The sequence below is a fragment of the Protopterus annectens genome, chromosome 7.part1 (assembly GCF_019279795.1).
Source record: "Protopterus annectens isolate FY-2018-M chromosome 7.part1, PAN1.0, whole genome shotgun sequence".
NCBI classification, from domain to species: Eukaryota; Metazoa; Chordata; order Ceratodontiformes; family Protopteridae; genus Protopterus; species Protopterus annectens.
The window spans coordinates 361,423,792-361,436,321 of NC_056740.1; the positions used below are offsets into that span (position 1 = coordinate 361,423,792).

General features: G+C 42.3%; 1 protein-coding gene across 1 annotated transcript in view; it reads left to right on the top strand.

Annotated features, from left to right (window-relative positions):
* LOC122807770 (protein ATP6V1FNB-like) overlaps positions 1 to 7,351 on the top strand; it is a 313,824-nt gene extending 306,473 nt beyond the window's left edge. Inside the window, exon 2 of the mRNA XM_044078791.1 lies at positions 6,988 to 7,351. Coding sequence (XP_043934726.1) covers positions 6,988 to 7,106 — 119 coding nt within the window. The 3' untranslated portion in view covers positions 7,107 to 7,351. The remainder of the gene's footprint in view (positions 1 to 6,987) is intronic.
* The last annotated feature ends 5,179 nt before the right edge of the window (positions 7,352 to 12,530 follow it).

The following is a 12,530-nucleotide window of genomic DNA, read 5'->3' on the forward strand; positions in this document are numbered from 1 at the left end:
CGAATCTGGTCAGTCTGAAGCTCACGGCTTGGCTGCTGCAGTTCCCCTAATTGCCAGGACTCCTGGTTTGTCTTCTTCTGTTAAGTCTATCCTAGTGGCAGCTCTTAAAGCCTCCACCAGGAAGATTTACCATAGTAAATGGAAGCTTTTTCCATCTGGGCTTCTCAAAGAAATTTGGATCCCTTCCAGGCTCCAATCCTGGCCATTCTTGAATTCTTAACAATTATCTTTCACCAAGGGGCCAGCTCATCTCCAGTAAAGGTACAACTTGCAGCCAAATTTCAAGAATAAAGGTGAATACAAGTTGCATTTACTGGATGTTCATAGACAACTACGTTTTTACTTGCACAGAACTAAGTCCCTCCGAAAGTCCGACCAGTTATTTGTATCTTTCTGTAAACTGTTTTTGGGTAAACCCATTTCCAACGTGACTGTTGCCAAATGGATTTCTCTCTGTATTTCTCAAGTGTACAAAGACATGGGCTTGTCCCTTTTGGGGCAGGTTAGAGCTCATTCTACAAGGTCCATGGCTATGTCTGCGGCCTTCTGGTCCAGGGTATCCTTGGATGATATCTGTTCTGCGGCTATATGGTCCATATCTCATACCTTTATTTCTCACTATAAATTGGACTTGGTATCTAGAGGCCGGACATCCTTTGGCTCCACGGTGCTTCAGAATATTCTTCCATGAGGGACACCCTTGGGTATAAGTAGCTGGGGACTCTGTCCCACAGGTTGAAGACCAAATGAAGTCAACTACTTCAGATAAAGAAGTTATGTACTCACCATAACATTCCATCTGAGTAGTTGTACTTCATTTGTCTTCAGCCATCCCCCCTCCTTCCCCTGAACCTGCTAGCTTTGTAGGTACTAGAGTACCCCCTTTGGGGCTTAGTTGTGAAGTTGAATTTTGATATTTGTTGGATCAGGTTCTTATTTCTTAGGGGCAGCAAACTCGATTTGAGGGAAGGAAGGTGGTAGTGGTGTAGTATGAGTAGGGGGAGGAGCTTGGAGCAGATGCTCGTGAACTTGCCGGCTCAGATCCATACCAGAGCCATAACCCACAAGTTGAAGACAAATGAAGTACAACTACTCAGATGGAACTTCTTTTTTCATCTGGGGTTCCTCCTGGCTCCTTCTCCTAGGGGAGGGTTGGGAATGGGCCCTTAGACCCTATCCCATCTAGTTCCAATACCAACTGCTTTTTCAGAGCCAAAACACATGGTTCCAAACCCTTCCCCCAACCATTATTGGATCCGATAACCCTGGACATTTCGCCTTCAACATCATTCCTTACTGTTTTGGCACTGATATTTTCAGGTCAAGAAAAATCCCGAAGCCAAAGAGCCAGGGTCACAGCCCTGACAGCTGAGTTGACTCTGTTTTGGTGCCTTTTTTCTCTCTCGATGCTTCAGCATTAGACAGCTTGATTCCTCTGAACCAACCTGTTTTGGAGTCTGGAAACCTACTGAGTCGGCTGGCAGAGGTAGCTTCTCTTCGGCTCTATTACTCGAGTTGGCTTTTGAGGCTGTGGAACAGGCCTTGGATAGGCCAAGGAGACAAATGCATGCACCAGGTTCAGATCCACCCCGACTCCAATTGATCATGTGCCTCTTTCCTCTCATTCAAGTTGACAGGGATAGATAGACCAAGTTAACTTTGAGGCAGTTAGACGTTTGAACTCTCCATCTGATTCTGACATGTCTGTGTCAGAGCCACTGAGATGCATCCCACAAAGGAGACATGTAAACAAAAACACATGGACTCCTCTCCCGAGTCAGTCACTGAAGGCACATATTTAGATGATGGAAAAGGATCCCCAAGACACCCCTCCCCTCCAGGAAGTCACCTTTGGGGACATGCTGGAATTCATAAAGCAGAAGGTGGGATAGCCCATGGAAGCTCCTTCTTATGAGTCCGTGTTCCTTGAAGCTTTTGGGTCTGATCCATTGTTGTCCTGCATGGTCCCACCTCCTGACACTTTACTAGATCTTGTTACTTAGAAGGCTTGGAAAGTACCTGATATAGTAGAGCCCATTCCTAAAAAAAAAACAGACCAAGTCTTTGCTGCCCAAAAAGATTATGAGACGCTGGTCAAAACATTCAACTGTAGATGCCATGGTGGTAGCAGCAGCCACAAAGAAGGAACTATCTGAGGAAAGTTCCTCTGTCTATCCCCCTAACAAGGAGTCAAGGGTGTTGGACAGACTAGGGAAATGGACCCATGCATCATAAACCTTTGCACTTAGAGCACTGAACTACTTAGTACACCTGATACATTTCCAAAGTACTTCAATAAGGAGCCTTCTAAGTCTCTTTTGGATAGTTTCCATTTGGGCATCCAAATTTCTCAAATGTGGCCATGTGACTGCTATTAAACACAGCTGATGGCACATCAAGGGCAACAGGTACAGGTTTTACCATGCATTGTCTTGCCTGGATACAAATTGTGTGATTTCCGGAAAGCTTCAAGCTGTCTTTTATCAATGCCCCCTGCAATAGTTCCACCCTGTTTGGACCTTAGGCAAACAAAACACTTACCAGGAGGGAACAGGATGCTAAGACCTTTTCTACTGTTGGAATCCATTTTTCTACTCCTCAAAGATCCTTTCTGAGGAATCAAAGAGGAAGGAAGAAAGATGTTTCAGAACATCCTAGGGTTTTCGCCAAGACACTCTTGGAGATAGCCCAACTTGAAAAAGAGATGGAGGCAGTTCAAATGGATGCTGTCCAAGAGAGAGAAGCAGACTGCAGAACCAAGGTTTCCATGGCCCATTCACTAAGAAACCTTACCAATATCCCTGAACAGTGGCCCAACTGCTGCACATTGGTGGCAGTCAGTGGACACATAGCCTTACAGTCTTTAGCCTGGCAAACCATAATGTCTGAATCATGGGTGCTAAGGATAATCTCCAGAGACTTTACGATACCCTTTTTGTCTATTCCAGATAAAAGATCAAAGATTCCCAATACACCACCCAATCAGTTGGACTCTGCAGCAACAGAAGTGTTAAAGTTCCTCACCAGACCAAGTCTTGGCTACCCCGAAGGATTAGGAGACCCCCCCTGACCACTTAGAATCCAGAGTCTATTCCACGTTCTTTTTAGCTACAGAAAGACAGCGGGACCTCAGACCCGTATTGGATCTCAGCAATCTAAATCAATATGTCAAACAGACAAAAGTTCCGGAGGATCATGGTGCAATCCATACTACCTCGATTGGATGTGCTCTGTTGATCTCCAGGGTGCCTACTATCACATTAAGATCCAGAGGCACTCCAGGCATTTTCTCTTTTTCCAGCTGGGAGCCAATCACTACCAATTCAGACCACTACCATTCAGTCTCGCCACAGCCCCCTGGGTGTTCACCAAGATTGTTGCAGTGGTAGCAGCTCTCCTATGACTGCAGGGATCCAAGTTTTCCCATATTTAGATGATTGCCTTCTAACTGTTACCTCCAAGGATCTACTATTGCAACACCAAACGTTCCTTTTCACTCTTGCAAACCAACTGGGAATATCAGTCAACGACAAGAAGAGCAAACTGCCTCGCATGCAGAATGTAGAATGTGTAGGATGCCAGATAGAGACAGTCCAACAAACAGAGAAACTCCCAGTTGCAAGAGTCCAGTCATTAAAGGTCGTAGCTTATCAAGTAATGCAGCATCCTTGCCCAGAAGCAAGACTCATTCTCCATCTTTTAGAGCTGATGGCCTGTACTATTAAAACTGGTCATGTTAGCAAAATACCACATGAGAGGCCCACAGTAGATACTGGCAGTACAGTGGTCATAGAAATTTCACTGTCTTCACACCAGAGTCTGACTTACTCAAATATGCAGGAACCACATAAGTTTGTGGAATTCATCTCTGTCAGTAGTACAGAGCAGACCCAGCTGTTCCCAGGACCACAGTCACCACTGATGCCTCTCCTCTGTGATCAATGGGGTTTCATTTCAAAGGGAGGATAGTTCAAAGGATGTGGTCATCAGTGAAAACCAAACTTCACATCAATATCTTGGAGATAAGAGCAGTCCTCCTAGCGTTAGAGGTTTTTCAGGCTCTCCTCCTCGAGGGTGTAATTTCCATTCACACGTACAATATGTTAGTGGTTTGATATAGCAACAAACAAGGTGGAACACATTCATAGCAATAAGCCATTTGAGTCTGGCAATGTGCAATGTCTTTACACCACTTTCTAGTGGCAATGCACATTCCTGGGAGTTCAAGTATACTAGTGGACAGGTTGAGCAAAAGTATCCTATTACCTCATAAGTGGTCTCTCAAACAGACAGTGGGAACAGAGATCTTCAGCCACTGGGTCAACCTTGCTGCATCCTCTTTGCTTCCTACCTTAACAACAAATGCAACATATACAGATGGTTTGCCCAAATCCCTCCACAGGAACAGTCATTTAGAGATGCTCAAGTCTAGTCATAGCACCTAAGTCTCCTTTATGCCTTCTACTCTATTCCTCTTCTCATGAAGTTCATTCAGAAAGCCATGAGGTGCAAAACCAGGGTAATCTTCATTGTCCCCTTTTGGCCTTGGCAGGTATGGTTTCCCCTTCCTTTGGCCTCATCTGTTGCACCCAGCATGGGTACTGGATACCATGCCAGATCTACTCAAGTCACCCATCCGGGATGTCTGTAAGAGATCTTTAGTCCCTGAAACTAACTACATGGTTTCTCCAATTTTAACGATGGACAGAGATGCTAGGCTGTTCTCCCCAGTAGTCCACATAATTTATTTTTCTCAAAAGGAAACCAAAAAGACTTACAAGAGGAAATGGGAAAGATTTTTCTATTTGGGCATCCTCAAAGAATTTAGACCCTTTCTCAGCCATTGTTCCAGTGATGTTGGATTTTCTTTCTGAAAATTTTCTGCAAAGTTCCAGTTTCTCTAGTGTAAAAATCCATATGGCTGCCGTCTCAAATTGTCACATACGACATCATTTGTCTATTGCATCACTTAGGATAACCAAAGCTTTCCTTAAGCTTTCTTATTGAGACAGGCAGATTTGAAATTTCTCTCTTGGAAGGCTATTTTTCTGATTGCCATGACTTCAACAAGTCTAGTTTCAGAACTGCAGGCACTTTAATGCAAGCCACCCTTCCTTATTTTCCAGAAAAATACAGTTTCACTGAGAACAAATCCCTCTTTCCAAAGGTGGCTTCAGAGACAAACTTAAATCAACATATTGATTTGCCTACGTTCTTTCCAAACATTGCTACTAATGGTGAGCACATCCTCCATGCCTTAGATGCCTATAGGCAACTGAGAGTTTATTTATATCGTATAAAAGACTTTAGAAAATCAGATGAGCTCTTCATCTCCTTTTCCTAGGCAAAATTAGGACAACATGCAAGGGCTAGCTACCCGACTGTGTGAGCTATGGCTTGTAGATGATTGTCACTGTTAGTGACACCCTGACCTCATGGGGAAAAAGGGGTTGTGGATGGATGGATTTATCAAAAGTAATGCTTTGCAATGGCAACTTTGACAGCTTTTCTAAAAAGAGTACCTATCAGTCACATATGTGCAGCAGCAACTTGGTCAACAGCTCATACCTTTGTATCCCATTACAAATTGGATGTGTAGTCCAGAGCTTGTGCATCCTTTGACTCTGCCATTCTCAGGAATGTACTTTCTTGAGTCCACCCAGGCCCCAGCTTGGGAATCTGCCTCACTTGTTGAATCAGATGAAAATAGACGACATTGGATATGAAAATTATGTACTTACCATAATGGTAGATCTGTGTTGTCCTAGTTTCGTCTGATTCAACATCCCTCCCTCCTTTTCCCTTACAAATTGCATTTATGTCCTTTGGGGCTTTATCAGACTTTGACAGGACTCCGTCTGTTTCCTGTTCCACATCTCATTCCATACTGGACAATGTTGTGGACTCCTTTTTATTCCCTCTTGTAATTATTAGGGACATTATGGAAATAGTCATCAAACTGGATCTGAGGTAAATCAGCTAGGAGGAGAGAATTGTGGGTAGGGGAGGTGTCAGAGCTCCCAGATCCAGTACACGGGTATAACTAATACCAATACTTTGTAATGCTTTGTGGGGCTTTTCTCCCCGGGCCTCTGCTGAAAAAGGGTGCAAGCTGAGTCAGACATTCCCAGTCAACAAATGTCAAATAAATAAATAAATAAAGCACTTAGGTTGGATCCAATCAGATTGATGACCCACACATTGAATCAGATGAAGATAGGGCAACACAGATCTATCACTATGGTAAGTGGTTAACTTTCGTGTAGCATATATAAAAAGAAACCCCCGCCAAGAAGGAAGAATAGACTGCCGAGTCCCTAGGATGCCCCAGGGATCCACAATCGGCCCCAGCAAATATCAGAATAGTCTGGGGGGTAGGAGGATAGCTGCTAAACCCAACATGGATATTGAGCACTAGTGTCTGGGCTGGTGGTATGAGGTCTGAGGGGACCAAAAAATATGCCTGAATTTTATTTGTGGAACGAATAAAACAAACATAGGAGCCATAAAGAAGGGTGCTGTAGTAGATGAACTAATAAAGTAAGATTTTTTATTTGCTGCCACTATATTTTGTTTCAATAGGCCTACTTTTAACAACCAAAATAGCCTAATTCTGGAGATTGTTTTATAAATGGATATGACAAGTACTTAGAGCAAAAGCCCTTTGGGGAAGAAATTGTATACTTGGATACTGCAAAAGAGGGGTGTGATTCTGTAACTTCTGTAAAAGTTCTTTGTTAACAAATATGAACTTTGCAGTGAGGATAACAGCGAACTTTGTAAAAAGTTAAAATGTGGTGCCAAGCATAATATATTAGTAAGATAACAAAACAGCACTGTAAGCAAAATACTGGATTTTTGTTTTTTTTTTTATTTCAGAAATTGTTGGAATTATTGTAAGTAACTGGGGAAACACTACTGCTGACTTGCATTTTGTACTGTGCTCATAACTATGTTTGTGATGCATTTTAATTTTGTATTCTGCAGGTGATGTAGTAAAGGAGATGAGGACACCAGCACACGGCCGGTCTAGAATAGTAAAAGACACCTTCTACAAGAGGAACGGAGTTTTTGATATACCTGATGAAACTGACAGACTGCTTTGACCTTTATTTCATATTAAAGATATATATTTGCAATGTCCATGTGTGTATGTATATATTAATATGTACATATAAATTCTTTGCTTTCTGTGTATTGTGGTAATTACGGTACAGCTGATATTATGATTTTTTTTCAGACTAAATCCTAATGTACTGTATTCTTGTTTTTTCTCATTCTCCCCTTCCACTTTTTGACCATCAAACCCTCCTGCCCTGTATACTGTATTAAACTATTAGCACTCTCAGGACTGACAGCTTATGGCCCATTTATTTCCTCCCAAAGAGTCTGACTGCAGCATGGCATGAATAGTGCTATCTATAGCACAAGGGATTATATTTACCTATGTATGTATTTATTTTCCTTTGCTAACTAGAAAGCAGTATTATAGTTGCACACACACACGCGTGCATGCGCGCCTTAGGAATTACATCAGTTTTTTTTTTTTGAGTAACATAAAGTGTATTGTATAGATTGATTAAGGATTGCTTAATTAAAAAAGAAAAATACTCCTGGGTTATTCATTTTCCCTCCAGCAGGTGGTCTTCAAATCGAACCTGGGTCATAGTCATTGCCTTATCCCTTTATACCACAGAGCTGGAATGGTGCTTTTAATTTGAAAGCTAACAGTTTATTAGTTAATGGTACTTGTAGCATAATTGTTTAATGGTGACATACACTATTCGCCATATTGCACATTTTTAACAAGCAAGGCGCATGTAAGTCCATTGATCGTCTTTGTCATGGAAAAAAGTGGTTAACTTCAAAGATTGTTAACTATATTGTCTTTGTCATGGAAAAAAGTGGTTAACTTCAATGATTGTTAACTATATTGCTTAAAAATGTAAGAGCATCCTTTGAATGATATGATCATAAATCTAAGATTTGTTTTTGAAGAATTTTTCAGTAGAGACAAAATGCCTGCATTGGTTAAGAAAGAAATGCAGCAGTACATTAAGTAAGACTGTTATTAATCTGATCCTGTATTGTTCCCCCCACCCTCCTGGCTGACCAAGCTGGCAGGTTCTATTCAGAAGAGCTTTTTGAAGTGCCCAAGCTACTCCCATCTGCCACAATACACCTGTGCCTTCACGCTTCCTAAGATCTCATTTGCCACCATCTACAGCAGACGTGGTCCTCCATCACTCCAGTCTTATTCAGCTAAGTGACTTATTTTATGCTTGCTTACTTCATCTCTGCTACCCTTTCCAAGATATTTATTTCCAGAGTTTAACCTTTTGATACATGACTTATCATGCCACATCTGGCTCAGTCTAACAACCTTAGCTTCCCAAGCAGCTAGGATGTCAGATGCATGCCACTTCTGCCCATGTCTATTTGTCAGACGTTTAAGCAGCTATCTTATAGTTTTTCTGGATTATGTTGAACCCTTGGGTTATGCTATCTTTTTCCTAGCTAACAACTTGCGCTGTTTTATTTTCTGGCTTTGCTAACCCTTTCTTTCCTAGGGTCACATTACGTTTTCTAGCTAAGATGTCCGACAAACCTTCTGGTTTTAAAAAGTGCATTTCTTGTGGGCATAAGATTCCCAACTCTGATGCCCACAAGAAGTGTGTCTATTATCCAGTGGTGGAACATTTAAATTCTGTATGCTCTATTTGTGCCACTTTTAACCCTCTGGCCCTGTCGGACAGGTACAACAAGTTAATATTGAAAGGTTTACTACTGACTTCTGGGACTCAAACCCCCCCCCCAATAAACCAAGCCTTCTTCCTCTGATTCCAGGAAATGGACTCTTCAAAAGTCCCTGAGGGCCTTTTCGGAGCCATTAGAAAAGATGAAGAAGATTTCAGAACTAATCTCTTTGGATCTTAGGCTGCCTTTGGATCCGCAATCCTCCTTGGATCCGATGGTCTCTGCTTCTATGAGAGTTTCCCCATTACCTTCTACCTCCTTTTTGGATCCAAAGCCTTTGGATCCAACAAGCAAAGGTCATACTCCAGAGTGTGTTCTGAAACTGGTATCTCTGGCATACCTACACAACTGTTCCTGATGCCGAGGAAGCATTCCAGATCAGCATTCACAGCATCATCCAGGTTTTTAAGGAGTCTGACAGAGGCAGATGTGGACAGGATGTTGCAGAGATTTTTCAGGGCTCAGATCCAGATGCGGGTCCTGCCAGCTCCGTTCCCTTATGGATCAGTGAGTGCACCTGCCCAACCAGTTCTTTCTCCTTCTCCTATCTGACCAATGGCTTCAGAGTCCCAGGATGTGAGATCCCTGAGAGTTTCAGCATCTGATCCGAGGAAGCTCACCTCCTCAACTCCAGTGGTGTCTGTGACCAGTTCTGCTCCAATACCCTTGATCTGAGAGGTCATTACAGGATCTGAGGAGTTGGTTTCGGCTCTGTCTTTGTCTGATCCATCCCTTCCCCTTGGAGCCTCAGCTCTGGGCAGCTCAGATCCAATTTTCCCAGTGAGGCTTGTATCCGGAGACTGCCCCAACGTTCTGTCTTTGGTGGTATCAGCTCGAGGAAGGGGGGAGAGGTCTCCCTGGGTCCATCATCTTTGAAGGTGGTAGAAAGGGCTTTCTCTTTTTACAGAGAGCCATCCTGTCTAACCTTGGAACCTAACCATCTCCCCTCATTGGGTCTGAGCTCTGAGCACATCAGACCTGCTCCTCTGGGTCAGCCAGTTCTGGAAAGCCTTCAGTCATGTTTCCCAGAGGGATTTCTCCCCTCTTCTGATACCTCTCCCGAACCACCCATGGAAGAAGTCCCTTGGAAGAGAAAGTGTTAGAGGAGGCACATAGACTTGCTCATGGAATCTCTCACGGAAGACACTGATTTTGCTGATGGAGAAGGATTCCCTTGATTGCCATCTGATGATGTCTCCTTTGGAGATGCATCCTTGAAATCCTCAGACAGAAGAGTGGCTGGCCTTCCCAATCTCCTTCTCCTGAGGAATCTGTGTTCATGGAGGCTTTCAGTGCTGGACCATGTACGTCTTGGGTTACCCCTCTCAGCGGATGAACGTATTGACCTGGTTTCCCAACAGGCTTGAAAGGAAATGGACACTGTCGAGCCTATACCTAAGTACCAGGACAAGTTTTTAACTCTCCCCTCTGATCCCCAGTGCTCCTGAAGTGTTGCCCGACTGTCCACCTCTGGAGGCAGTGGGGGGGGGGGGGATTGTTTTTTCTTTGCACCTAGGTGCCTGGACAAGTATCACAAGAAATTCATGAGTGCTAAGAATCATGTTCAGAGGTTATTACATACCATTTTTCCTTCCTTCTCTTGTCCAAAGAAAAAAAAACTTCCTTACATTCCACCTAGTCAGAGGGAAGTTGCAGCTCAGGAAATATAAAAGCTGCTATAAAAAAAAAATCTTCCAGGAGGTCCCACGTGAGCAGGTAGGATTCAGAACTTACTTCCGCTCCTTTTTAATGCTGAAGAAAGCAGGGGACCTAAGACCCATTTTGGAGCTAGGCAACTTGAACCAGTATGTAAAGAAGAGGAAGTTCTGAATGGTTACAGCTCAGTCCATTCAGCCTTTTCTGCACAAGGATGACTGGATGTGCTCTATAGATCTCCAGTATGCATACTATCATGTCAAACTAGACAGGCAATCCAGGAGATATCTATGCTTTCGGCTAGGAGCCAGTCATTACCAATTCAGAGTTCTGCTCTTTATTCTCACCACAGTCCCCCAGGGTGTTCACCAAATGCATGGCAGCAGTAGTAGCTCACTTGAGGCTGAAAGGATTCCAAGTGTTTCCGTAACTTGATGATTGGCTCCTCACTGCCCTATCCAAGCATCAACTTCTACAAGCCAAGGATTACTTCCTTAGATTTCCCAACACCTTAGGCATCTCAATAAACCATGCCAAATCGAATCTGGTCCCAGTGCAGACCCTGGGATAGGGACTCTATTGAATACTATGACTGAGATGGCATCCTTACCTCCTAATTGCATCATATCATTGAGACATCAGTTATGGACCATACAGTCTCATCTGTCCTGTCCAACAAAACTAGTACTACAGGCGCTTGGGTCAATGTCAGCTGCCATTCTTCTAGTTCCTCTAGCAAGATTCTTTATGAGAATCCTTCAATGGACCTTGGCTGTACAGTGGTTCATACTTTACCTACCCCTTTCATTTTCCATAAAACTCACTCCAATCTGCAAACATCATCTTCGCTGGTAGATCCAGTCCAATGATCTGTTTCTGGACTGGTAAAAAACACACGGGACAAAGAAGGAAACCAAAAAAACCAAGAAACCAAATTCCTTCAGTGCAGTACTCCAGTAAAGACTGTCCCTCCAAAAAACAGTCCAAAATATCCAACTTCATTCCAAACCAAGTAAACAGATGTAGCACTTTTCTGATTCTGATGAAGTTTCCTGTTTAGGGAGATGAAAGCGCTAAATCTGTTTACTTGGTTTGGAATAAAGTTGATAACTAGTAAATCACTGGAACCACCACGAATAAAAATAAATAAAACAAACAATTTATTTAGAGAGAAGAACAAGCGCTTTCACGCACTTTCCTAGTGCGCTTCATCAGGTTACATTAAACCGGGCTGATCCTTATCCTTATATACAGTGCACACACCCTAATTAACAAACAATTTAAACAATCAAGCAAGTTAATTCACGTTAACAAAACTCATCATGATTTAAAATGGTCATGGTATTAATGCTTGCTCTAGTTATAACAAAACTTAGTCAAAAAATAAAAATATATATATATATATTTACTTGCATTAAAAATGTAATTTCAAGACAAAAGGTTTAGTTAAAAATGCCCCTACTTCCTTATACTAATCAAAATAAAAACATCGTCAAGAATTAGTCAACATGGACTACACCAATTCATAGCCACCATATACAAACTCACTCAGTTGATAACGAGTATAATTTAAAAGAGGCATAGTGTACATATGCAAAGCGGATCAAATAAATAAACTAAACTATAAAAGATTAGATATAAATATATGAAAACCAGTATGCATAGATCTGACAGAATGAATAAGCAAGAAAAATAAAAAATAGAAGGAGGGGAATGGTAAAACAGACAATACGGAAAGGAGGAAGGAAAGAACAAAAGGGAAGGGAGGGAGATGGGGGGGGGGAGGAAAAGGAAAGAAGGGCGGGAATATAGACAGGGATGTCAGACTAGGGAAAGTGTGAAAGAAAAACAACCGTAATCAATGAAAAATGAAGGCTCTGGTGATGAATATGCGAATGCATCTACTAACAAATCTGAGTATATAAGTCAATAATAAGTAAATTAGCAATGTTAATAATAATAATATGTAAAGACATTTTATAAATTCATAAAAGTGCAGGTCTAATACTCAGGGCCGAATTCAAACCAGGCTCTATATGGGCCCTGAGGTTTAGGATCCATTTTAATTCATTCAGTTCAAGGGCCCCTACTACGTCCCCTTCCCTTCTATTAGGATA